The sequence below is a fragment of the Mus musculus genome, chromosome 10, assembly GCF_000001635.26.
Source record: "Mus musculus strain C57BL/6J chromosome 10, GRCm38.p6 C57BL/6J".
In the NCBI taxonomy this organism is placed as follows: Eukaryota; Metazoa; Chordata; class Mammalia; order Rodentia; family Muridae; genus Mus; species Mus musculus.
In genome coordinates this window covers 8,315,422-8,341,479 of record NC_000076.6, presented here as the reverse complement: position 1 = coordinate 8,341,479, position 26,058 = coordinate 8,315,422, and the positions used below count along the sequence as shown (strand labels likewise).

At 42.3% G+C, this 26,058-nt stretch overlaps 1 protein-coding gene across 1 annotated transcript in view; it reads left to right on the top strand.

The window, feature by feature from the left end:
- Window positions 1-26,058, top strand: part of Ust (uronyl-2-sulfotransferase) — a 314,073-nt gene that overhangs the window by 177,346 nt on the left and 110,669 nt on the right. Inside the window, exon 3 of the mRNA NM_177387.3 lies at window positions 11,257-11,412. Within this exon, the coding sequence (NP_796361.2) occupies window positions 11,257-11,412 (156 nt within the window). The remainder of the gene's footprint in view (window positions 1-11,256; window positions 11,413-26,058) is intronic.

The window sequence follows — 26,058 nt, the reverse complement described above, 5'->3', positions numbered from 1 at the left end:
TCTATCAACACTGGGAAATCTGCGCTCTCATTCCCAGAGGGTTTGTCTTGTGAGAACTTTTGTGTGATCAAACATACAGCATACAGGAAAGTATCTGAAGTGGCTAGAATCCAGATTGACTGCGGTAGTGACGCTCACGTGACTCTGAGACCATCCACAAATCCAGCACACAGGCAAGATGCAACACGACGGGCTTGCACACCACTGTGTAGCTCTGCTGGGCTTCTCCTTGTGCTATTGATAGAACAAACCATGAAGGTTTGAAGGCTGAGAAGAGTAGGGAGTGGAGCCAAGCACAGGCATACCAGGTACATGCAAAAGCAAGACTAAGTCCCCAGAAGCAGTTCAGAATATTCCTCCCAGAAGACGTGGCCTCTCCTCTTTTATACCATTCTTTATGCCTCATAAGGTTGGTATGTGGTCTTCGTTGTCCTTAGTACTTCATTAAGCACGCTTTCTTTTGCCTGATCTGTCTGAACTTTTATAATTATAACCTTTTTGGTAATTAGATACCATTTTTAGGGACTTTCTTGTTTTTTGTTTTTTGTTTTTTTTTTTTTTCATCTGTGATTTGTGGCCAAGGAAAGAAACAGAGTGATTCAGACAGAATTCAAAATGAATTCAAAATTCCATTTTAAATATGCAAATTTTCAATGTGTTCATTAATTTGAACTTTGAGGTATGGATCTTCTCATGCATAGCATTGATGGTTTTCAGTTACTGTCATCTGGGGGTGAGTTCTTCATTAAGCTGAACAGTGAAGAACACCCCAAAACCCCAGTGAAGAAGCTCTCCAGACCTGGCTGGGCTCACGCAGGGAACCATTTCACCTACTTTCATCTTTTAGGCCATGGGAGCCCCTTAAATCACTTTGATGCAGAAAGCTTGGGAGTCTTTGTAGCAGCGCAGCCTGGTATCAAAGGTCCCTGAGAGCCATTTAGTAATTCCCAGTCTTTATCCTAAAAGCCCAAAGCCCCGGTGCTGGGAGCTGAACCATTGGATCCAAAAAAATTTACCTGTCTCCTTGTGAGGATGGCTCCTCTTTGACGGCTGTGGTAAGGTAATGAAGCCATAAAAGGCAGAGATGAAGACGTAGACATTTAGAATGCAAGATATCACGCAACACATCCCAGGATCGTTGTCAGCACCGTATAGCCGTCACTTGACAACATGGGATCTAAGCAGGAAGGAAACTGTAGAATCCCCAGCGTCACTACTGCAGTGTACGCTGGGGAAACTTAGGACTAAAGGGCTTATTCAGAAGCAGTCTTTCAAATTCACTCAGCCACTTAGAGCAACAAAACCACAGAGGACACCAACATTTCATGACCTCCAGCCATCCAGGGAACTAACTTCTCTGCTATTCTTTTTCTTATTTAACATTGCAAATTAGACAAGAAGTCATAGACTCCCCTCTAGGTTTGGAAGGCAACCGAAAGAACATACTTTATAATGATAAACATTGTTAATATTTTCATCCTAACTGCTTTATTAATAGACAGGCACATTATTAACTCTCTCTTCTGTGTATCACAGAGAGACCCAGATGGACTTATTAGCTATATTTATCTTTCTATAGATAGCATTAGACAGAGAATGGCACTGAGCGGGGGAGGGGAAGCATACGGTTGAGATTTGGCAGTGTCTGAGAGAAGATAGGTTGTGAATGAGTAATTAGAGGAGCACAAGGCTGTCATTGCAGTCTTGCAGCTAGGAGGAACTTTGTATCCACGGGTCATGCTGAGGGGAAATGGGATTCTTAAATGGGTCCTCTGTGTTTCCTCTTTAAGGATGGAGGAAAGGCATCCCGAGGGTAGAAGTGGTATTGGTGATGAGAAAAGACAGAGGGTAGGGTAGTGCACATACTATTTATGTATATGTGTACACACATATACATGTATCTATATATACATAGATATGTGTATACATACATATGTATGTGTATATATATATGCACACATATATACATATATAGCATTATATAAACTTCTCATACATAAAACATGTGACATGGGCTCACTGATAAGCAGAGGTCAGTGAATCTCAGTCCAAAGTCCTGAAAAACTTTGGTAGTAATCTTAAATACAGGGAGCTCACTAAAACTGAAACAACAAGGTAAGAGATTAAAGTAAATATATTACATGACAAGCCCGGACAAGAATAAGACAGATAGAAAGATGGCTATACTTTCAAAATAGTAATGTGCACATCTGTGAAACTGTAACCCATCAGCATACATCACTGAAACTTTTGTGGGTGTTTTTTTTTCCTTTTTTGAATATGCATTTCTACTTTGAATATATTTCATAGCAAATCATGGCAAAATCTAGTTGTGCGTAAGTTTTTCTAAGAGCTTCATACATGAACACTGCATCTGCATCATTCATGCCCTTCTCTCCCCTTTGTTGTTTTCATTTCCTCCCAAATTCATGATCTCTTCCTTAACTATCCACTGCTTCACACCACACACGCACACGCATACACCAATGCATGCACACAACTTAGCACTGCTTATGTGTGGATGTATCCATGGGTAACCACTTGGAATTAGACAATCTTTTTTTTAAAAAGATTTATTTATTTTATGTATATGAATATACTGTTGCTGTCATCAGACACACCAGAAGAGGGCACCAGACCCCATTACAGATGGTTGTGAGCCACCATGTGGTTGCCGGGAATCAAACTCAGGAGTTCTTAACTGCTGAGCCATCTCTCCAGCCCTGGAATTAGACAATCTTTATGGGAGTCCCTGGACAAACCCTATTCTCCCCCTCTCACACTGCATTGCTCACCGGTAGCTCTATCTGGGCGTGAGACCTTGCAAAATTTCCCCCATTCATGTTGGCCTGTCAACGAGTTTTGTCCTTGAGCAGGTGTAGTTCAAGCAACATGAGTGAAATTCCCCATCTTCTGTAGAGGACATGTTCTTGCTGCAAGCATCCTTGTCCTCTGGTTCTTATAGTCTTTCCACACTCTCTTCTCCATATTCCCCAAGCCCTAGCTGTATGGGTTGAATCGCAGATGTATCAATTGAGGTTAGGCACCTCGTTGCCGTGTATGCTCTGAATTGTGACCGGCTGTGGGTCTTTGTAGCATCTGTTGGAGAAAAGAGCCTCTTTGATGAAGGATGGGCACTCCATTTTCTGTGGGCCTAAGGGACCCACATGTGTATTTAGAACACATCTAGAGATTATACTAGTATAGAAAAGTGGCATTGGTACATTCTCCTCTTGAGTTACCTCTCCAGCCTTGGGTTGGCAGCTAGGTTTACTTACAGACCTCTGCATGAGTTTCCTCCCACTGATCAGGCCTTAAGTCCAATTGTTAGTTACCCCAAAGGGAAAAATAGTCCTATTGTACCATTTCTTCCAGCTTCCTGGGCTGGTCATTGCTTAGTTTTCTAGGTCTTACAGATGGATAGGGCTACCAATTGTTCTTCTCCCTATTGTGAGTCCTCATGGAGGACTGAAATTTTTCAAAGTGTTTCTAGAGCTTTTTCAAAGCATTTGGGTTGACAAAAATACAGACTTAACACAATAATGTATGCGCTCCGGAAGATAATTTACTGGACGGTAATGCAGCCCTTCCCGTTTACAGATGAAGAAAACCTAGTCTTGAAGGTGAGAAGTCACCAGCACCATGGTATGACGGGAAAGCTTAAAATGTGGATTAGCTTAGGGGGCTTTTGGACTGTGCATAACAGGAATAAATTCAGACTGTGGCTGTTCTTGCTTTGGTATGTTTGACTATGGAGTGGAAATTCTGGAAAGTCACCAAGGACAATTTTGTTCATTGAGGGAAATCTGTTCCTATTCAGTTTAGCACTGGCTCTAAAGGTCTAATACTATGGCAGTGTTTGATGAGAGTTTCAGTTAACCACACATTCAGTTAACCAGCACACCTGGTCTCTAGCCCATCTGGGTGAACAGACATTCATCAAGGGGTATTTAATTTGTGTAACATGTGCCAATTCAAAAGGAGACATGACCACTGATGCACAAGCTAGATACAGCTCTCCAGGCCTGGCTGGGCTCATGCAGGGAACCATTTCACCTACTTTCATCTTTTAGGCCATGGGAGCCCCTTAAATCACTTTGATGCAGAAAGCTTGGGAGTCTTTGTAGCAGCACAGCCTGGTATCAAAGGTCCCTGAGAGCCATTTAGTAATTCCCAGTCCTTATCCTAAAACAGTGGTTCTCAACCTTCCAAATGCTATGACCCTTCACCACAGTTCCTCATGCTGGAGTGACTCCCAACCATAAAATTAGTTTCCTTGCTACCTCATAGCTGACATGATTGCTACTTTTATGAATTGTAATGTTAATGCCTGCTTTCCCCAGGGGTCAGGACCCACAGACTGAGAACTACTGCCTGAAACTCTTATCTAGTGAATCTGAGTACAGGGGATACAACTCTATAAAGAATTAGACTATTCAGCCACTTGAAAAATCACATCATTATATAAAATGCTATTTTTCAGAGATTTAAGCTTGGCAGTGATGTTAGTTCTTCAATAATGCCACCCCCTACAAGAGTCCTATAGTAAAAAGCCATTGAAGTCTTCATTCAAACCAAGTCATCTTCTGCCCCAGGTCCCTTTTCTCCCTCCCCCTCCTTCCCAGCTTGGGATAAGTCCTTGTGCTTGTGGCTGTCATCTGGTGGTAGTTACCGCTATGCTTAGGATTTGGAAGGACTTCTGTTTATTTGGCATGTTCCATATGGGCCTGTCAGGCTCTGGGGGGTTGTGGCATTTGCAGAACTTACAAGGCAGAAACACAAAAATACATAATTCATAGAGGGAAATATTTTGGAGTCCCCTTCACTTTTACAAATTGGCCATAAAATAGAAACCACAGACATAACATTCATATACCCATACTAGTCAAACTTGAAGAATTATTAGAGGTAGCAACAATGAAGGCTTTTGGTAGACACTTCTCTCTAGGGCACCCAGAGCGAGAGTATGAATTCAGAACTTGTGCATAGAGATTAGTGCAATCCTTCAAATGAGAGATGCAGATTCCCTACCCAACAATTGGCAAATGCCTATTGATGAAAATGACTTTGTAACATAGCATCTCCTCACAGTTATTAAGCATATCATTTGAAGGGAAATGCTGATCTTTTTGAGTACATTAAGGATTTTATACACATTACCTCATAAGTTACTGTTTCTTGTTTTTCTCCCTTTCTTAGTGGAAGGTACTCACAATGCCTGAGACAACCACACATGCCACTGTCAAGGGTATCACAGGGAAAGGAACAGTGTAGAGGTCTACTCTGCTTCCTCCTCCTCGGATTAGTGGCATTGGCACCCTGAGCTTGCACTAGTTCCTTAGAATGAGTCTTGAGGATGGAGGAAAATTCCAATCACCCACTGTCAGTTCCACGTAGGTACCTGGGTGATACTCAGTGATGTTACCTATAGTGACTGCAGTGGCTGACTGTTGGAAAATACCATGCTTAATGAGGTTAGCTACATGCATGACACAAGAAAAGAAATAGTATTTCTGCCATAGACGTCAAGCAAAAAGCTCCCTCTGCTTTTTGATTTGATGGCCCAGGAAGGAGAGTGTGGTCCTAGGGATGAGAAAAGCTGAGGGCTGGGCTCTAGCTGTTCCATGTGACTCTGATGCTTTGTGACCTTGGAAGTGGCACTTGCCTTCTCTGGGCTCTATTTCATTCATGTAGATATGGCCCCACTCTCTTGCAGGGGTTTTGAGATTGGGATGACAAAAAGAATGGAGAAGTCTAGTCAAATGGAGCAGGTTGGATTGTAGTGGATGATAGTCCTGGGTCATGGGCTGGAAGGCATGGGTTATAACTGAGTTGCTTCTAAACATCAAACCCCATTGTTCTAGGTGCTATGGTATGTAGAAAACAGGAAGGTGCACAGGGAAGAAGTGACATAGACATTCATAGTGTTACTTAAACTGTTTGGTTATGCAAGTTCTTAGACAAATGCACAGCTAGATTAAGAGACAAGAAGGCTATTTGATATGCCATTATTAATGAGGATTATAAAGATTCACTACAGGAAATTACAGGTTGACAGAGGGAGTATCTTTTTTTTTTTTAAGATGAGCTTCCTGATAGATCATCCAATCCCAAGTGTTCATCTCTAGAACACAAGTACACAGGAGCAACATTAAACGTATATATAATGTATAAGCATGTGTACATATATGTGACAATAGTGGTTAAAGAAGAGGTCATGAATTTGAGAGATAATGGAAGGAATTTAGGAGGGATTGGAGACGGGTAAAGGAGGGTGACATGATGTATAAACTGTAGACATGTATAAAAACCTTACTTAACCCAGCACAGGGGCCAAGACAGGATCAATCTTCTATAAAATCTAGAAGTCTCTTTTCCACCATATTTTCAAACAATACCCTTCAAATAAATGGTGAGATGGATTTGTAAAGCAGACTTTCAGAAGTAAATCTGTATTTCTCCTGAGAACAGTTATGAACCCATTTCTTAACTGTTCAATTTAATAGTCTGAAAAACCAACATGTTGGTTTAGCCTGCCTCTCTGCCCATCCGAAGTGCTTCTCCTAGGCTGTTGGAAAAACAATTTGAATTGATTTGAATTGGAGAGAGGTCTGTGTGTGACACTGTGTCTCTGAAGGTCAAATTGTGATTTGAGAGGTCTTATGGGATGCTGTGTTCCCCAACTCCCATTACGTGGCTCTATGACAGTGTTAACTGAAAATAGAGTGCAGATATGGTATATTTTTCTTTGTTTTGAGACCTTTCCCTAGGGGTGGAGAACAAATGTCTGTTCATCCTCAGAGGGACACCAGTGACAGACCATAGAGATGATTTCACTCAAGTCTAGCCTTATAAAACAATGGGTTTAACTCCGATTACTTATAAGTGCATAGACAACTCATTAAGCATCTACACTATGTAGGAGGGGACTCTCCCTGGCAAAGGCTAATTGTCTGTTTATCCTCAGGGGAAGGCATGGTCTTGTGATGCTCTCACTCCCCTAGCAAAGATTAACTGCCTAAAACACCTATAGGAAGAAACAGCACCTACTGAAACCTCTTCCCTAGTAGCCCATAGGTGCCTACAATCTTGGGGAGGGGTAGGACCTCATGATACTTCCCTCCTATGTGTAGCTATTTATAAATCCTGTGATGTGGGGGGGGGGGGGCTATGATGCCACATAAGCCCCTCCTCCATGATAAAAAGTTAACTGGCCCAATCTTGTTCAGGTAGACAGTTGCAGAGGTCAGTGGCCAAGTTAGACATGGAGAACAATGTCCCAAGACAATGTCCCACTTTCTTTTCCATTATTGTTGTAGGCATGCCTGCAGTCTTGGTACAGGGATCTTTGGTCTTCTGAAAATTCCTCTTATAATCGAAACATTTTGGCCCACTATTTGAGATTTTGTGCAACACTAAGGAAAGAGATGCACGAACGACTTTAAAGACTGATTACTCACTAACTTAAAGGTAACCTGACTTTTAGGTATTAGCAAAAGGAATCTGTACAACAATTAGCGAGCATGCTTCCATATCAGCTCTCCAAGCAATCTAGGAGGAGGATGCTTTCACGGAAGGTCTCTACCAGGTGCCCCACTTCTCCCTTTAATCTAAGGTATGCCTGCAGTCTTGGTGTAAAGTGCTTAGTCACATCAGAACCCAGAGCTTCTTTAGGTTGTAGATGCTCTTCAGCGATTACTATCGTGTTACAAATTGAGGTCTCTAGGAGAGGGCAAATCAAACAATTTAACAATTTCTTCCTTTTTTCTTCCATCGTTATTTATTTGTTATGTGTGAGGTATGCATGCTGCATGTGTGTGTCATTTACTTATTACATGTATGGGAGATTATGTGTGGAAGGTGGATGATCACTAAGAGGAGTTGGCCCTTTCCTTTCACCATGTAAGTCACTGGGATCAAACTCAAGTTGACAGGCTCAGCGACAGCTTCCTATAGAGCCATCTCCAGATTCAAGCAATTTATTTCTACAGAGGAATTGAACTCTGTGTTTGTGTGGGTAGTTTATGTCACGACTGAGTCTGGTACCCACTCTGGCTATACTGAAGAACCAAGCAACAAACACTATATTAACATTTCCATGCTAATCTTAACAACCTAGGTCAACCTCCTTGGCTCATGCTTATACCTGCAAACATGCCCGATCTCTAAATATCTGGGTTGCCATAGTTACCAGAGAACCGACTTTGAGGGAAGGTACTCACTGATAATATTCAAAGTAAAGACCTATTACCTTGACTATTCTTTTATCCTGATAAATTTTATGAGTAGTTTCATAGAACTATTGTCTGGATTTGAATATTCTCTTGATTCCAAATTTTACCAGAATCACCGTATTAGTATTAGACAATACATTAGATTTATCAGAGTGGTCAAGACATGGTTAGCATCTGCTAAAACTCTTTGTCTGTATTTTAGGGAGTATGAGGACACAAGAACTGGCTGGCCCTAAAGATGTGGATATAAGAGAAAAATAGGAATGGGAAGAATTGTATAGCATTGGCATGTGACTAGTTACTGAGTGAATGATAGAGATATTGTAGCTGTTTCTAAGGTCATACCTGTAAGCCATTTCAAGACAGTAAGTTACCTCGTAGTTGTAGAAGAGAGTTTTGAGTGTGTTTGTCTGTGGCTGTTTTGTGCTGTTCTCTGTCCTCTTGGGGACTTTCTTACAATCTTCAGCTATGGGACAATGCTGCATGAAAGACACTTTGACTATTGTGTGTCTATTAGTGCACAGTGCTGAACCTTCCACTTGGAAATAATGACTTTATTAGAGGCATAAATATCTATCATAGGTGCTCTTTTATAATGCTTCTGTAGTCAATCGAGGTCATTATCACTGGATAATCAGGAAAGGAATGGAAATCAGAGAAAGCCATGTTAGAAAGATGAAGTTAAAAATATTCCTGCAGATGACATCATCCTACATGTAGAAAATCCCACATGGAAGAAGTCACATGGAAAATGACAGGATTTAAGATCAATATATAAAAATTAGCTGTATTCCTATTCATAGGCCATCCAAAAACAAAATTAAGGAAATAATTCCATTCATAAAGTATCAAAAAGAATAAATTGAGACTCTAGAGGCTTTACAGTGACCGCTATAAAATATCAGCAAAATAAATTAAAAAGTGGAATCCCTAGAAGAACAACCTGTGTGTGGGGGTGGAAGACAATATTGTTAACATAGCACTTGTCCCCAAACTGCTCTATGCATCAAACTGAATTGCTATCAAAGTTCAATGGCTTGCTTTGTTTTTTGGAGAAAGGTGACTATGCAGCTCCTTTGGACATTTCCTCGGGGAATGTAAGGGACCCAGAATGACCAACGCTTGTTTTTATACAATCAAGGAACAAAGCTGAAAGAACTTTCCCAATTTCAAGATTTACATCAAAGTTATCCTAGCAAAGACTATCAGGTCATGCTTTGTCAGTAAGGCTGACAAAGGAAGAAAGAAGAAGCCTTTCCCTAAATGTGGCTGGGACAATTTGATAGCCACCTGCAGATGTACAAAATTGGGCCTTACCCAGTGCTATACAAAGAATGAACTCAAAGCAAAGAGCTAAATTGTTAGGACTGAAGTGAAAACCTCTTAGAAAATAGGGATTGTCTTAAAGAGAGCTTGAAGCACAAACAGCCAAATAAATGGATCCAAATAAAACTTAAAACTTTTAGTCTTTTAAGGACACTATCATGAAAGTGAAAAGACAATTGAAGAGTGAGAAAGGCATTTGCAACTCATTTCTCCACAAATAAAGAGAAGATACGAATATAAAACTCTATAAATGTATCCATAAAAAGGCAGCTCAACTTGGCAGTGTAAAAAATTTAAATATACATTTGTACAAAGAAAGTAATCACACACACACACACACACACACACACACACACACACACACGATCAACATTATTAGCCACTGGGGAAATAGAACTCAAAACCACAATGAGATAGCACTTCACACCCACTGGGATGTTTATAATAAAATATAAAAACAAACACAAAAACCATAACAAAGGTTGGCAAGGATACGGAGAAACTGGAGCCCTTGTATGTCGCCGAGGGGAGTATAAAACCATGCAGCTGTATTGAAAACAGTTCGGCAGTTGCACAGAATGCTAGAATGTGGAGTTGTTGTGGGTCCCGGAGCCCCTCTCGTAGGTATGTACATCAGAGAATTGGAAGTACATGTCCACACACAAGTATGTACACATATCCCCATAGCAGCATTACTCATGTCAGCCTAAAGTGGAAATGATTCACTCATCCATCGACTGATGTCCAAACAGAATCCAGTTTGTTCATGCATTGCAATGGTGTCCAGCCATTTGGGATGATGGAGTGTGATGCAATGGTGTCCAGCCACTTAGGATGATGGAGTGCGAGTCACTCTACAGCACAGCTGACACTGGAGACCAGTCTACTAAGTAAAAGTCAGACCTAAAAGACACAGGTTTTACTTCATCTACATGATTTCTCTAGAACCCTCTAGGTGGAACAGTAAGGCAGTAAGTACATATATGGTTCCAGAAGCTTGGCCTGGCATGGGAAAGAGAAATGACTGCTTACATGTATGGGGGTCTTCCGCTAGTGATGACAAGTTCCTGACCTTGATGGCAGTGATGCTTTTATCACTCGGATCTACTGAAAAGAAACTCTTAAGTTGCTCTGTTTATAAGTTTGAACTTAGTGATATATGAGTTCTACATCATTTTTTGTTGTTGTTGTTGTGGTTGTTTGAGACAGGGTCTCACTATGTAGCCCCGACTGTCTTGGACCTCACTATGCAGACCAGGCTGGCCTTGAACTAACAGAGATCCATCTGCCTCTGCCTCCCAAGTGGTGAGATTAAAGTCATGGGCTACCAGAGCCAGCCTCTACATAATTTTTAATGTCCCTATGTTTTCTCTTATTAAGCTGGTCAAACAAAACATGCCTTGCAAACAAAAACAAACATTCTTCCTAAAGCACATATGCCCGTGTTGTCCTTTTGACAGTGGTTCATGATCACGCTTTATAGACGTCATGAGATTTGATCAGTATCAAGTCTGAATGAGTGCAGCTGGATAGTTCTCTCTCTGAAATGAGGGAATATATCTGCACACTAACTCCATTTTCATCAGCTTGATGGAGACACTTCTCATTTACATGTCCGACCTTCATTGTTGTCCCTTGGAGGGAAGACTTGAGTCTTCGCCCACATTTCATGCTGCTTCTCTTACTCTCCTTCCAGGTCCTTCCCTTCCCCAGCCAGGTGGTGTACAACAGAGTTGGCAAGTGTGGCAGTCGTACCGTGGTCTTGCTTCTGAGAATCTTGTCAGAGAAGCACGGCTTCAATTTGGTCACATCAGACATTCACAACAAGACCCGGCTTACTAAAAATGAACAAGTAAGTTGACCTTCCCATTGTTAAATCATAACTAGTGGGTACCTTACGGGATATCCTCCACGTGGAAGTTTCAATTATGTGCTGTATTTTGGTCAGGGCATAGAAGGAAATTTAAGGTAGGATTTGTACAGGGAATCTGAAAACAAGGAAGCCTACATAAGTGGCTACTTCTGTCAGGTCTGATGGACTGTGGACATTAGACGTTAGTTTGTGACGTTAGTTTGCTAACGTCAATTAAACATACAATCTCAAACTATTTAAACCACTAAATTATATAAACAATGCTAATAAGACCTTCACAGTCACATGAGAAATTTTTCATTTAGCATTTCTTTCTTTGCACTTCTCACCTGTATCCTAAATCTTTAGAGTAAAGAGAAAACCTTTGTGTGTGTGTGTGTGTGTGTGTGTGTGCAGGATAAGAGTCTACTTGTAATAAGCTCATCAAGTCTTGGCTTCCAAACATTCGTTAGGAAATATAACATTTGTATATATCGTTTGAATATAGCATTTATTACATTCCGTGTAAGCAAAAGAATGCCCTCACTTTGCAGAATCTTTTTTTGCCCCAGTATAGCAGCTACACACAGAGTTGGGTACACCTGTGACAGAATGACAGTACTGTTGTCTACCAGGAAGTTGTAACGCTTGTCCTGCTTTGTAAACCTGTGCAGAGATGAGGACCTCTGTACCCATGTAGCCACTGGTGGAGGAAATGTGGGTAGTGTTCAGTGGTCTTCTTGCAGGAAAAAATTTGTTGTCAACCTGTGTATTAGTTTCTATTGTTGATAAAATATCCTGATAAAAGCAACTTAAAACTGGGGGTGGGGGGGGGGTATTTTGGCTTTCACTTCCAGAGAGGACGGTCACATCATGGCAGGGAGGCATGATGGCTGGTACTCACATAGTGACAATCTGATCATAGACAGAGGGGTGTCGTTCCTTTAGGCTAGAGCAGTGGTTCATTGAGTATGGTATTTGCCCCCCAGGGCAAACCATGAGAGCCTGAGTTCAAATTCCCCAGCACAAACATGAGAGGCCAAAATGTAGACAGAATGCCTCTGTCTGCACAGTTCTGTGCACCTCCAAGGGGAAGATAATGGCTGAAAAAATGGATTTATGCTGAGATTTCAATATTGTGATCTTGATTTGACAGTAAGTGGCACTCACTGAATGATATAAGTTTCTAAAGTGACAGAGCCTCTTTTTTTTGATACCAGGTTGTTGTGGTTTGAACGTGAAATGACCCCCATAGTCTCACGTGTTTGACTCTTTGGTCCTCAGCTAATGGTGCTGTTAGGGAGGGTTAGGGGATCTTTAAGACTTGGAGTCTTCCCAGATGGAGGAAGTATGTTTCCAGGAGTGGGCTTTGAATTTTCATAGCCTGGCCCCACTTCCTGTTTTTACTCTCTGTTTTCAGATCACCAATGTAGCAAGAATGCCCAGAACATCTGTGAGCCCTGCATTGGGTCTTCTGAGACAGCTGAATCCCTAGAGCTGTCTGAGCATCCCATGTTGCCAACCTAGGGAACTCCAGGTTTACTAAAATCTCAAAAATTAAGGTTGGGGTGGGGAGATGGCTCAGTATGCAAGAGTGCTTGCTTCCTTGTGAGGCGTGATATTGAGAACCAATGTGGTGGTTTGTATACGCTTGGCCCAGGGAATGGCACTATTAGGAGGTGTGGCCTTGTTGGATGAGGTGTGTCACTGTGGGCATGGGCTTTGTCCTAGCTGCCTGGAAGCCAGTCTTCTAGTAGTCTGAAGATGTAGAACTGTCAGCTCCTCTTGCACTATGTCTGCCTAGACTCTGCCATGCTCCCTGCTTGATGATACTGGACTAAACCTCTGAACCTTTAAGCCAGCCCCAATTAAATGTTGTCCTTATAAGAGTTGCTGTGGTCATGGTGTCTGTTCACAGCAGTAAAACCCTGACTAAGACAGAAGTAAAGGCAACGTGTAGCACAAGCACTTCCGAAGTGAAAAAACAAACTAACAAAAACTATCTCAAAGGAAAGTGGAAGGTGAGAACCGATCCCAAGGTTGCCCTCTGACCTCCCTAGTTGCCCTCTGATTTCTGTGCATGTACTGTGGCACAGGCACACACACACAAACACATACACACACCTACACACCTGTTTTCACAGACACAAATGTGCACACACACACAAACAGCACACACATTTTATGCGTATGCTTTTTAAAATAATAAGGTAAAGAGCGACCGTGTAACTCTTGAAACACCCGACCTCCATGAGCGTGTTCATACACATGCACACATAATATGAACACCTATGCATTTGTACATACTAAATTTAAGGAATGAAAAGAAATGTATGTTTGTCATTTAAAGCTGTGAAGCTGGGTGTGGTACTATCATGTCTCTAATCCCAGCATCAGGGAGGCAGAGGCAGGTCCATCTCTATGGATTGAAGCCTGGCCTGGTCTATGTAGTGAGTTGGTAAACCCTGCCTCAAAAGGAGAGTGGGGAGAAAGAGAGAGAGAGAGAGGGGTCATGGCTCCTGTGTAATTTGTGTAATAATAACACCAGAATCCCTTTGATTCTCTTACTTTGGCTGATAATGGTCTTTTTTTTTTTCTTTTACTACCCACAAGAAAGTGACTGTAAATAAATAGTCTATGTTCTTATGATGTTGTTATGGTTATTAAATTTTACCTTCCTTTGTATGCAAGTCTCAGGGCCTGCTTATCAGATGATGCTTAAATGTTGCTGTGTGTGCATTCCATGCAGAACTCTTAGATACTTTATAAGACAGTTTCTAGATTCAGGTGCCCCTGTTGAAGGCATGCAAACAGCCCAGAAAACACAGAAGAAAGGACTGAAAAATCAGATACTGGGATGTTCAGGAAAATCCCAAGGGAAAGAACACAGAATTCTAATGTTGAATGCATTGTGGGAGTTTTGAATAGATAACCCTACTTTGTTCTCTGATTTAAATACAGGTGTAATCATGAATAAATTAATTTAAATAAAAAATGAATAAAAATATACTGGGCAGCAAATAGGTGGTTACTGGAAAGGGTTAAAGAAAACAGCACCCTTCCTCTGACGGGGAAGCTCTCATCTGTTTGGAATGGTTGGCTTGTCTAGAAGCCAGGGAATAGACGAGACAATCATGTAGGTTCTTTCTAGCGCTATGATTCTGTGATATGTTTGTACAACTTCTAGCATATTCCACGTGTTATGTGGCTCTGATTCCTGTGGTCAGTGTGGCCTAGACTATCTTTCGTTACTTACTGCAGATTCCTATTAAACTATAAGACAAGTTAAAGAAAAAAACTAAAGCAAAGGTAAGGACTTGGAAGGAAAAGCAGATGACACAAGTCTGGTATAAAAATAAAGATGAGGACCATGCTCGCAGCTTCCTTGGATCCTTCTTACCTGCCTCCTGCACACAGGAGAGTAGCCAGGAAGCAGAAGGACAAGAAGCCAGACCTGGTCCATCTCCATGACGTCCTGAGAGACTTGTCTTTGTTCCATGGGGTCCCTTTTACTAAAGTTTGAAAGTACATATGACAGCAGAGAAAGAAATATTATTTTAACTTAACGTATTCAGGAAATAATTTGTGGTATTAATAGCTGCTCTTCTTGGTAATTTATTAAAGGGGAAAATGTCGGTGTGATTTAGGAGACTGGTTAAAATTTTATAGTCAGTGGCTCTCTCCCTTAAACTGTAAAACTCTGAAAGCTGTTCCCATTGAAAGCTGTTCTCTCAACATTAATAATAACAATAACAACAACAATAATAACAACTTTGCTTCAGGTACTGTAGGAGTTAAACAGGTTTTGTGTGTGTGTGCTAGGTCAGGAATCAATTTACTATAAAATCCATGTCTTTTTCATGAGAAAACATGTTCCATGATCCAAACTACGACATATATGTGAACTTCAAAATTACGTCCATTTATAAGACTGGGTTTATCTGTGCCACTTCATTCAACCACAAGGCATTTATTTTCTCTGAGCCAGGATTAGATGAGCTCATTCATTTCCCCCTAACTAGTAGCCATCATCATGTACACATGTGCTCACACATGTGCAAACACACATCTGCACGCTCACAGTTAAGGGTTAAAACTTTATAGCCTAGGGGATTTTTAAGCAGGAGAGGGAGCATGAAGACACCAAATGTTAAGATGCCTATAAAAACGATTACATCTGCTCTCATAGAAATAGGCACACCTTTAAAAATTGTACTTTGAACAATTCCTCCTCCACAGAAGAGCTTGTAACCACTGCTAGCCAAGTGTTGGATCTTTGCGTTGCCTATAATACAAACCCAGGATGACACTGGTTCATCTTCACCCTAACTATAGATCTCGGTTAGGGGACGTGATTTATATGATCTTGCAAAGTGGAGATTCTATCGAGTGTGACTGTGTGTATGCACGTGTGTAAATTCTGTGGGATCCAAAGCACAGCCATGACATATAAAAATTCCCCGATCAACTAAGCCTGGGAAAGTCTAGGAGAAGCTGGGGTTTACATGTGTGTGTGTGTTGGGGTTTACATGTGTGTGTGTCCTGACGACTCTGAGAGTGTATATGTGTGTGTTTGCATGTTCACCTGCATACATCTGTGTTTACGCATGTGCTGATGAGCTTGTGTGTGAGTGTGTGTGTGTTAGCATACTCACGTGTGTGTCCATGTGTGTGTATGTGCTGGTTGGTGACTGTGTGTGTCTATTTGCATGTTCACATGTATGTATGTATGTATGTATGTGCTTAAATGTATGCATGTGCTGAAGGCCGTTTGTGTGTGTGTGTGTGTGTGTAGGCCAGAGCTTGTCACTGGCCATCTTCCTCCATATTCTTTACTTTATCTGCTGAAGATGGGATTCTCACTAAACTCAGAGTTTCCCAGTTCACCAGCTTGCTCTGGAAATCACGCCTTGTCTTCACCCCCTGAGGCCTAGGACTACAGACAGATTGCCAGGCCTGCCCCATTTATGAGGGATAGGGCTCTAAATTCTAGTCCTCATGCCAATACATCAAGCACATTACTATGTATGTATGTATGTATGTATGTATGTATGTATGTATGTATCATCTATCTATCCATTAGTCTCTTTCTACATACACATGCATATATACATTATTTATATTACATATACATACATATGTGCACATATATTTTAAACCCCAGCTTCTCCTAGACTTTCCCAGGCTTAGTTGATCGGGGACTTTTATGTGTGTCATGGCTGCGCTTTGGATCCCACAGAATTTACACATCATAATTTGGGAAGTGCTAGCCCAGTCTACGCCCTTTCACCCATCACATCAGAAAAGGTTATTTCCCTGTAAGCTTCACATCTGCTCTGACTCTGTCCAGTAGCCATTCAAATGACCTAAACCTTGGAAATCATTCAGAGGGTGGGGTCAATGGCAGTCTTGTGCCCGAGTGCTTCAGACTGCATTAAACTCTTAGTGCAGGGTGGCAGGGCACGGTATTATCCTACACTGTGTCAGACTGCCCTGCAGCTTGGCTCTCAGACGACATCCAAGTCTAAGTTCTGGGTATAAAGCAACAGAGCTTAAAACACAATCATAACCGTGGTTCTTCTGGAAAGTTCTTGGGGCCACAGAGATCCTTCTGGGGCGTCCTCCTGCTTGGTCCTCTGCCTCCTGTTCAATCAGCCGATCCTTCTGCCGCTAGTGGTGGGTGCTGAGCACCAGGCGCGACGTTCACTGCCCATGCAGCTGACTTCTGAACCTGACACAAATATACATAAATCAAGAAAATCTAGAATTAGACATAAAAGCAAATTGGGGTCAGATCCTGGTTAAGTTTGAATTGGTAAGCGTACGAGTTAAAGTTGTATTCAGTGGTTAGAGGACAGCCACTCAAAACAGGACTTACGCCAGGCATGAGAGCCTTCTGGAGAGCAGGTCGCCTTCTGTGCTCCCAGGCCTTACTGTAGAAACAGAGGTATGTAAGGACTTGCCTAGGCATGTGCATATCTGAGGACCCACTCCCGAGGGTGACCATATCACAGAACCCACTCACTTCATGAAGGATGGACATTAAAATAAAATAAATCCTCCAAGCAATGAAATTCTGTCACCTGAAACTCTAAAGTCTCAGACTGCTTTCTGAAGTTTTTACTTTTGCTTTGAAACAAGCCCTCCTCAGTATGTAGCCCAGGCTGGCTTTGAACTCATGACTTTCCTGCCTCAGCCTCCCAGGTACACTGGGAGGATAGCATGTATATAATCATGTCATATCAGATGCCTTTCCTGTGCTTGTGGCCTTCTGCGTGTTCTTCCAACAACTTTCTCCCAGAAACTGTTTGGAAAGGCTGACAGCATAACCCTCAAGGCTTCCTGCCATGAAGACAGACAGTGTCATTCCAGAGTTGGCTTGGAGCAGCACTGGCCAAATGCCAGTGGACGCTGTCCTTCAATCCAACTTGTCTGGGATCAAGCCAGATCAGTTCATGGAATGGGCTCTACATCATCTTGGGTCCTGAAAACAAAACCAGAGTCCTCTAATGCAAACCCAGAGGGAAGAAAAGAGGACAAAAGAGAGAGACCATATAAGCCAGGGAGAAGGGAACTCTCCTCTCCTAGGGTTTGAATTGTATCCATTAATTTTCAGTATCTAGCCCAGACACAGCCCCTTTGCCACGCTCATGTTACTGCTCCCCCTGGTGGACTTCTTCTTAACTGCAGGCACATGCTTTTTCTGGTGGGGCCTTCCCTGTACCCCCAGAAGGAGGAAGGTAGCCTGAGACCTTCATTCACCCTTCTCAACCTCTAAGGTTGAGAAAGGACCTGCAGTTCCCCCTCTGGGCAGTTTGCCTTTGCTTTGATATGTTAGTAAGCACACATCCTTCTTTTGATTTAAGATGCCCTGCAAAATTATAGGGCCTCTAATTGCTCCTGAGTGACACAAGAGTTCAGACCAAGGTAGGGCACGATATCCTTCCTGTTGACAAGCTGACAACCATTTCCTGAACATGTCAGGAGCAAAGACATCTTCAGAGGGGCAGATAAAAGTCTGTGCTCTCCCATCCTGCCATGGAGAGAGGAGGGAGCAAATTGTTAGAAAAGGCTTCCTAGCATCACCTTTGTGTAGTGAGCGTGCTTGATTCTTGCCTTTTCCTTCCTCTTTTAACCCCAGTTTAGTCCATCAACATAAATTTAACTTGTTCCCTTAGATGAATTTTAAGCCATACCTACCCTTTTCCTACGTATTTAAAATCCATTCTTGTTCATGGTAACATATACTGTTTTCCCACCCTAGAAATCTTAGAAAATATTCTTTCTATCCTTATTAGTCTCTGTCTCTTCTCTCTGTGTGCATGCACACACACACACGTGTGCATGTGTGTTCCTAGAAAAGATGAGGTCCTATACAAGCCAGCCATGCCCTCTGCCACTGAGCCACACACTAAGATCCATGCTTGTATTTCTCCACGTTTTTCATCCATCAGCTGTTCAGCACATCCTAAGAGACATAAAACATTTATTTTTCGCTAGACTCTCTCCATTCTCCAGAATGTGCCGACCAGTCCCTTGTTTCCATTTTAAAAGTTCATGGATAGATAATTGTCTGAGAAGGGTGACTTGACTGCCACTCTGGGATGAAGAGAAGGACTGGAGGGTTTGAATCCTGGCACAGTCTATCGGATCATCAAGATTTTACAAAATCTATGTACTCTGGGGCTGGAGAGAGGGCATGATGGTTGAATACACACTGCTCTTACAGAGAGCCCAAGTTGTGTTTCTGGCATCCATGTTTGACAGCTCCAGGACACCTGAGGCATCTCTCCTCTGGCACCTGCTCTGTATAACCCACGGGATGTGCATAACTCATTAATATAGCCCATGCATGTGCTCACAAATGATTTAAAACAAGATTAACCTTTAAATAAACCTGTATCCCCTTTCTGTGCCCTGAGCTCTTCATTTCAAAGAATGAGTAATAATTCTTGACTCTTGGAGTATTAAATGGTAACAGGTAACTCCTGCTATGGTATATAACACACCCCTCTCCCCACTCAGAAAAATGCCTTTGCTTGGCTCGGATATTACAAAGGGACTGCTGTGAAGAGTGTATAGACCAGTGTAGTCCAGGAAAGGTTAGATTCATTGTCTGCGTGATAGACAGTTGTGTCTTCAGTTAGTCATGGGTTTCTTGATATGAAGCAAGCATTACTAAAGGGGTATCTCCATTCCATAAACACTCCTGGGGCACAGATTCTCTGCGGACATCTGGGGGGGGGGGGCTTAAGTAAGCCCAGCCTCAGTCCTCCTGTAACTCAGTCAAAGTCAAAAAGGAGAACACAGTCTCTGTCACAGTGCATCGTCAAGAGGGGTGTCCCCAAACCTCCTGAGATGAAAAGCTGAGGAAGATCAAAGAAGCATGCCTTACTTCCAGGCAGAGTACATCAAAGGCAGCCGCATCTCCCCTCTTTCTGCAGCCATATTTGCATCTCCTCCAGGATTCCCATCACCATAGATGGGTACCACAGTGTGTAAAAGGAATTGAGAATTCTAGCTAGCTCATATAAAAGAGTCCAGGTATTTTATTTACAAGCTGTAAGCCTAGATTGGGCAGGTTTTAGAGCTATTTTGACTTACATCCCAGCTGTATGTCCCTTGTTACTTGCTGTTTCTCCTGGCCACATGCTCAACCAGCAACCCTAGGCAGGTAACTGAAAATCCGCCTATCTCCATTTACTGCCCAATCACAGGTGTTAGCCTTTTATTTACCAATTAACTTGGGGAGCAAGGTTACATAGAATCACTTGGTGTACTCACATGGGACAACCTGATCTTGGGGACAGTATTTAGCATTTGAATACATAGCAACATCAGACCAACCGCATACAACTTGTGCTTGCCGAGGACTTAGGAGAGATGGCGTCTAGACTTGTCCTGACTTTCTATCACCAGGTAGCCACCAAGCTTCTTACTTTCATCTTCCTTACATCCCTCCCTGAAGTTCTTCATCCTTCTAAATGAGATGAGTCCCCATACCCCCTTGCCTCAGCATCTGCTGTAAGTTAGGACAGAGTTTGAACAACCCAACAGCAAATGTTCTTCTAATTCATCAACACCCACTGTTGCTGCTACCACCCACACTGGCATCTTCCCAGCTGGGCTTCCTATCCAGTCCTTCTGTGATGGAGTGGTGGTTCTCAGGGCTTCAGACCTTCTAGCCAAGTGCTCTACCACTGGGCTTCCTGGCCTCAACCTCTACTCTTCATTCTCCTTCACACCTTCTACCCTTAACTCAGATAAGAGATAAATTAAAGCAAATGTTTTCTAATGTCAGATCTCTACAGAGTTAATGTCCGGTGGTTAACCTGACATGTCAGTTAACCTCACACAGTCTGCTGTGCCCCCATTACCTAACTCTAACTCTCTAGTCATCTGCTTCCTTGATGAGCCTATATAGCAGTGGTTCTCAACTTGTCACTTGTGACCCGTTTGGGGTTGTCAAACAACCCTTTCACAGGGGTAATGCATCAGATATCCTACATATCAGATATTCATTACAATTCATAATAGTAGCAAAATTACAGTTATGAAGTAGCAATGAGATAATTTTGTGGTTGAAGGTCACCACAACATGAGGAACTGTATTAAAGGGTCACAGCATTTGGAGGGTTGGGAACCACTACTTTAATGGTCGTCCTAAAATCCTTTCTGATGTTATGGTAAGATACTCTGACCAATCGAGCCCCGGGCTACCTTGCCAGCAGAGTCTTGCCCAATACCCGCAAGGGCCCACACGGGACTCCCCACGGGATCCTAAGACCTCTGGTGAGTGAAACACAGCGCCTGCCCCAATCCAATCGCACGGAACCTGAGACTGCAGTACATAGGGAAGCAGGCTACCCGGGCCTGATCTGGGGCACAAGTCCCTTCCGCTCGACTCGAGCCCCGGGCTACCTTGCCAGCAGAGTCTTGCCCAACACCCTCAAGGGCCCACACGGGACTCCCCACGGGATCCTAAGACCTCTGGTGAGTGAAACACAGCGCCTGCCCCAATCCAATCGCACGGAACCTGAGACTGCAGTACATAGGGAAGCAGGCTACCCGGGCCTGATCTGGGGCACAAGTCCCTTCCGCTCGACTCGAGCCCCAGGCTACCTTGCCAGCAGAGTCTTGTCCAACACCCGCAAGGGCCCAAACGGGACCCCCCATGGGATCCTAAGACCTCTGGTGAGTGAAACACAGCGCCTGCCCCAATCCAATCGCACGGAACCTGAGACTGCGGTACATAGGGAAGCAGGCTACCCGGGCCTGATCTGGGGCACAAGTCCCTTCCGCTCGACTCGAGCCCCGGGCTACCTTGCCAGCAGAGTCTTGCCCAACACCCGCAAGGGCCCACACGGGACTCCCCACGGGATCCTAAGACCTCTGGTGAGTGGAACACAGCGCCTGCCCCAATCCAATTGCGCGGAACCTGAGACTGCTGTACATAGGGGAGCAGGCTACCTGGGCTTGATCTGGGGCACAAACCCCTTCCGCTCCACTCGAGCCCCGGGCTACCTTGCCAGCGGAGTCGCCTGACACCTGCAAGGGCCCACACAGGATTCCACACAAGATCCTAAGACCTCTAGTGAGTGGAACACAACTTCTGCCAGGAGTCTGGTTCGAACACCAGATATCTGGGTACCTGCCCTGCAAGAAGAGAGCTTGCCTGCAGAGAATACTCTGCCCACTGAAACTAAGGAGAGTGCTACCCTCCAGGTCTGCTTATAGAGGCTAACAGAGTCACCTGAAGAACAAGCTCTTAACAGTGACAACTAAAACAGCTAGCTTCAGAGATTACCAGATGGCGAAAGGCAAACGTAAGAATCCTACTAACAGAAATCAAGACCACTCACCATCATCAGAACGCAGCACTCCCACCCCACCTAGTCCTGGGCACCCCAACACAACCGAAAATCTGGACCCAGATTTAAAAACATTTCTCATGATGATGATAGAGGACATCAAGAAGGACTTTCATAAGTCACTTAAAGAATTACAGGAGAGCACTGCTAAAGAGTTACAGGCCCTTAAAGAAAAGCAGGAAAACACAGCCAAACAGGTAGAAATCATTAAAGAAAAACAGGAAAACACATCCAAACAGGTGATGGAAATGAACAAAACCATACTAGAACTAAAAGGGGAAGTAGACACAATAAAGAAAACCCAAAGCGAGGCAACGCTGGAGATAGAAACCCTAGGAAAGAGATCTGGAACCATAGATGCGAGCATCAGCAACAGAATACAAGAAATGGAAGAGAGAATCTCAGGTGCAGAAGATTCCATAGAGAACATCGACACCACAGTCAAAGAAAATACAAAATGCAAAAGGATCCTAACTCAAAACATCCAGGTAATCCAGGACACAATGAGAAGACCAAACCTACGGATAATAGGAATTGATGAGAATGAAGATTTTCAACTTAAAGGGCCAGCTAATATCTTCAACAAAATAATAGAAGAAAACTTCCCAAACATAAAAAAAGAGATGCCCATGATCATACAAGAAGCCTACAGAACTCCAAATAGACTGGACCAGAAAAGAAATTCCTCCCGACACATAATAATCAGAACAACAAATGCACTAAATAAAGATAGAATATTAAAAGCAGTAAGGGAGAAAGGTCAAGTAACATATAAAGGAAGGCCTATCAGAATTACACCAGACTTTTCACCAGAGACTATGAAAGCCAGAAGAGCCTGGACAGATGTTATACAGACACTAAGAGAACACAAATGCCAGCCCAGGCTACTATACCCGGCCAAACTCTCAATTACCATAGATGGAGAAACCAAAGTATTCCACGACAAAAACAAATTCACACAATATCTTTCCACGAATCCAGCCCTTCAAAGGATAATAACAGAAAAGAAGCAATACAAGGACGGAAATCACGCCCTAGAACAACCAAGAAAGTAATCATTCAACAAACCAAAAAGAAGACAGCCACAAGAACAGAATGCAAACTCTAACAACAAAAATAAAAGGGAGCAACAATTACTTTTCCTTAATATCTCTTAATATCAATGGACTCAATTCCCCAATAAAAAGACATAGACTAACAGACTGGCTACACAAACAGGACCCAACATTCTGCTGCTTACAGGAAACCCATCTCAGGGAAAAAGACAGACACTACCTCAGAGTGAAAGGCTGGAAAACAATTTTCCAAGCAAATGGACTGAAGAAACAAGCTGGAGTAGCCATTTTAGTATCGGATAAAATCGACTTCCAACCCAAAGTTATCAAAAAAGACAAGGAGGTACACTTCATACTCATCAAAGGTAAAATCCTCCAAGAGGAACTCTCAATTCTGAATATCTACGCACCAAATGCAAGGGCAGCCACATTCATTAGAGACACTTTAGTAAAGCTCAAAGCATACATTGCACCTCACACAATAATAGTGGGAGACTTCAACACACCACTTTCTTCAAAGGACAGATCGTGGAAACAGAAACTAAACAGGGACACAGTGAACCTAACAGAAGTTATGAAACAAATGGACCTGACAGATATCTACAGAACATTTTATCCTAAAACAAAAGGATATACCTTCTTCTCAGCACCTCACAGGACCTTCTCCAAAATTGACCATATAATTGGTCACAAAACAGGCCTCAATAGATACAAAAATATTGAAATTGTCCCATGTATCCTATCAGACCACCATGGCCTAAGACTGATCTTCAATAACAACATAAATAATGGAAAGCCAACATTCACGTGGAAACTGAATAACACTCTTCTCAATGATACCTTGGTCAAGGAAGGAATAAAGAAAGAAATTAAAGACTTTTTAGAGTTTAATGAAAATGAAGCCACAACGTACCCAAACCTATGGGACACAATGAAAGCATTTCTAAGAGGGAAACTCATAGCTCTGAGTGCCTCCAAGAAGAAACGGGAGACAGCACATACTAGCAGCTTGACAACACATCTAAAAGCCCTAGAAAAAAAGGAAGCGAATTCACCCAAGAGGAGTAGACGGCAGGAAATAATCAAACTCAGGGGTGAAATCAACCAAGTGGAAACAAGAACTATTCAAAGAATTAACCAAACGAGGAGTTGGTTCTTTGAGAAAATCAACAAGATAGATAAACCCTTAGCTAGACTCACTAAAGGGCACAGGGACAAAACCCTAATTAACAAAATCAGAAATGAAAAGGGAGACATAACAACAGATCCTGAAGAAATCCAAAACACCATCAGATCCTTCTACAAAAGGCTATACTCAACAAAACTGGAAAACCTGGACGAAATGGAGAAGTTTCTGGACAGATACCAGGTATCAAAGTTGAATCAGGATCAAGTTGACCTTCTAAACAGTCCCATATCACCTAAAGAAATAGAAGCAGTTATTAATAGTCTCCCAACCAAAAAAAGCCCAGGACCAGATGGGTTTAGTGCAGAGTTCTATCAGACCTTCAAAGAAGATCTAATTCCAGTTCTGCACAAACTATTTCACAAAATAGAAGTAGAAGGTACTCTACCCAACTCATTTTATGAAGCCACTATTACTCTGATACCTAAACCACAGAAAGACCCAACAAAGATAGAGAACTTCAGACCAATTTCTCATATGAATATCGATGCAAAAATCCTCAATAACATTCTCGCTAACTGAATCCAAGAACACATTAAAGCAATCATCCATCCTGACCAAGTAGGTTTTATTCCAGGGATGCAGGGATGGTTTAATATACGAAAATCCATCAATGTAATCCATTATATATACAAACTCAAAGACAAAAACCACATGATCATCTCGTTAGATGCAGAAAAAGCATTTGACAAGATCCAACACCCATTCATGATAAAAGTGTTGGAAAGATCAGGAATTCAAGGCCCATACCTAAACATGATAAAAGCAATCTACAGCAAACCAGTAGCCAACATCAAAGTAAATGGAGAGAAGCTGGAAGCAATCCCACTAAAATCAGGGACTAGACAAGGCTGCCCACTTTCTCCCTACCTTTTCAACATAGTACTTGAAGTATTAGCCAGAGCAATTCAACAACAAAAGGAGATCAAGGGGATACAAATTGGAAAAGAGGAAGTCAAAATATCACTTTTTGCAGATGATATGATAGTATATATAAGTGACCCTAAAAATTCTACCTAAACCTGATAAACAGCTTCGGTGAAGTAGCTGGATATAAAATAAACTCAAACAAGTCAATGGCCTTTCTATATACAAAGAATAAACAGGCTGAGAAAGAAATTAGGGAAACAACACCCTTCTCAATAGTCACAAATAATATAAAATATCTTGGCGTGACTCTAACTAAGGAAGTGAAAGATCTGTATGATAAAAACTTCAAATCTCTGAAGAAAGAAATTAAGGAAGATCTCAGAAGATGGAAAGATCTCCCATGCTCATGGATTGGCAGGATCAACATTGTAAAAATGGCTATCTTGCCAAAAGCAATCTACAGATTCAATGCAATCCCCATCAAAATTCCAACTCAATTCTTCAACGAATTGGAAGGAGCAATTTGCAAATTTGTCTGGAATAACAAAAAACCTAGGATAGCAAAAAGTCTTCTCAAGGATAAAAGAACTTCTGGCGGAATCACCATGCCAGACCTAAAGCTTTACTACAGAGCAATTGTGATAAAAACTGCATGGTACTGGTA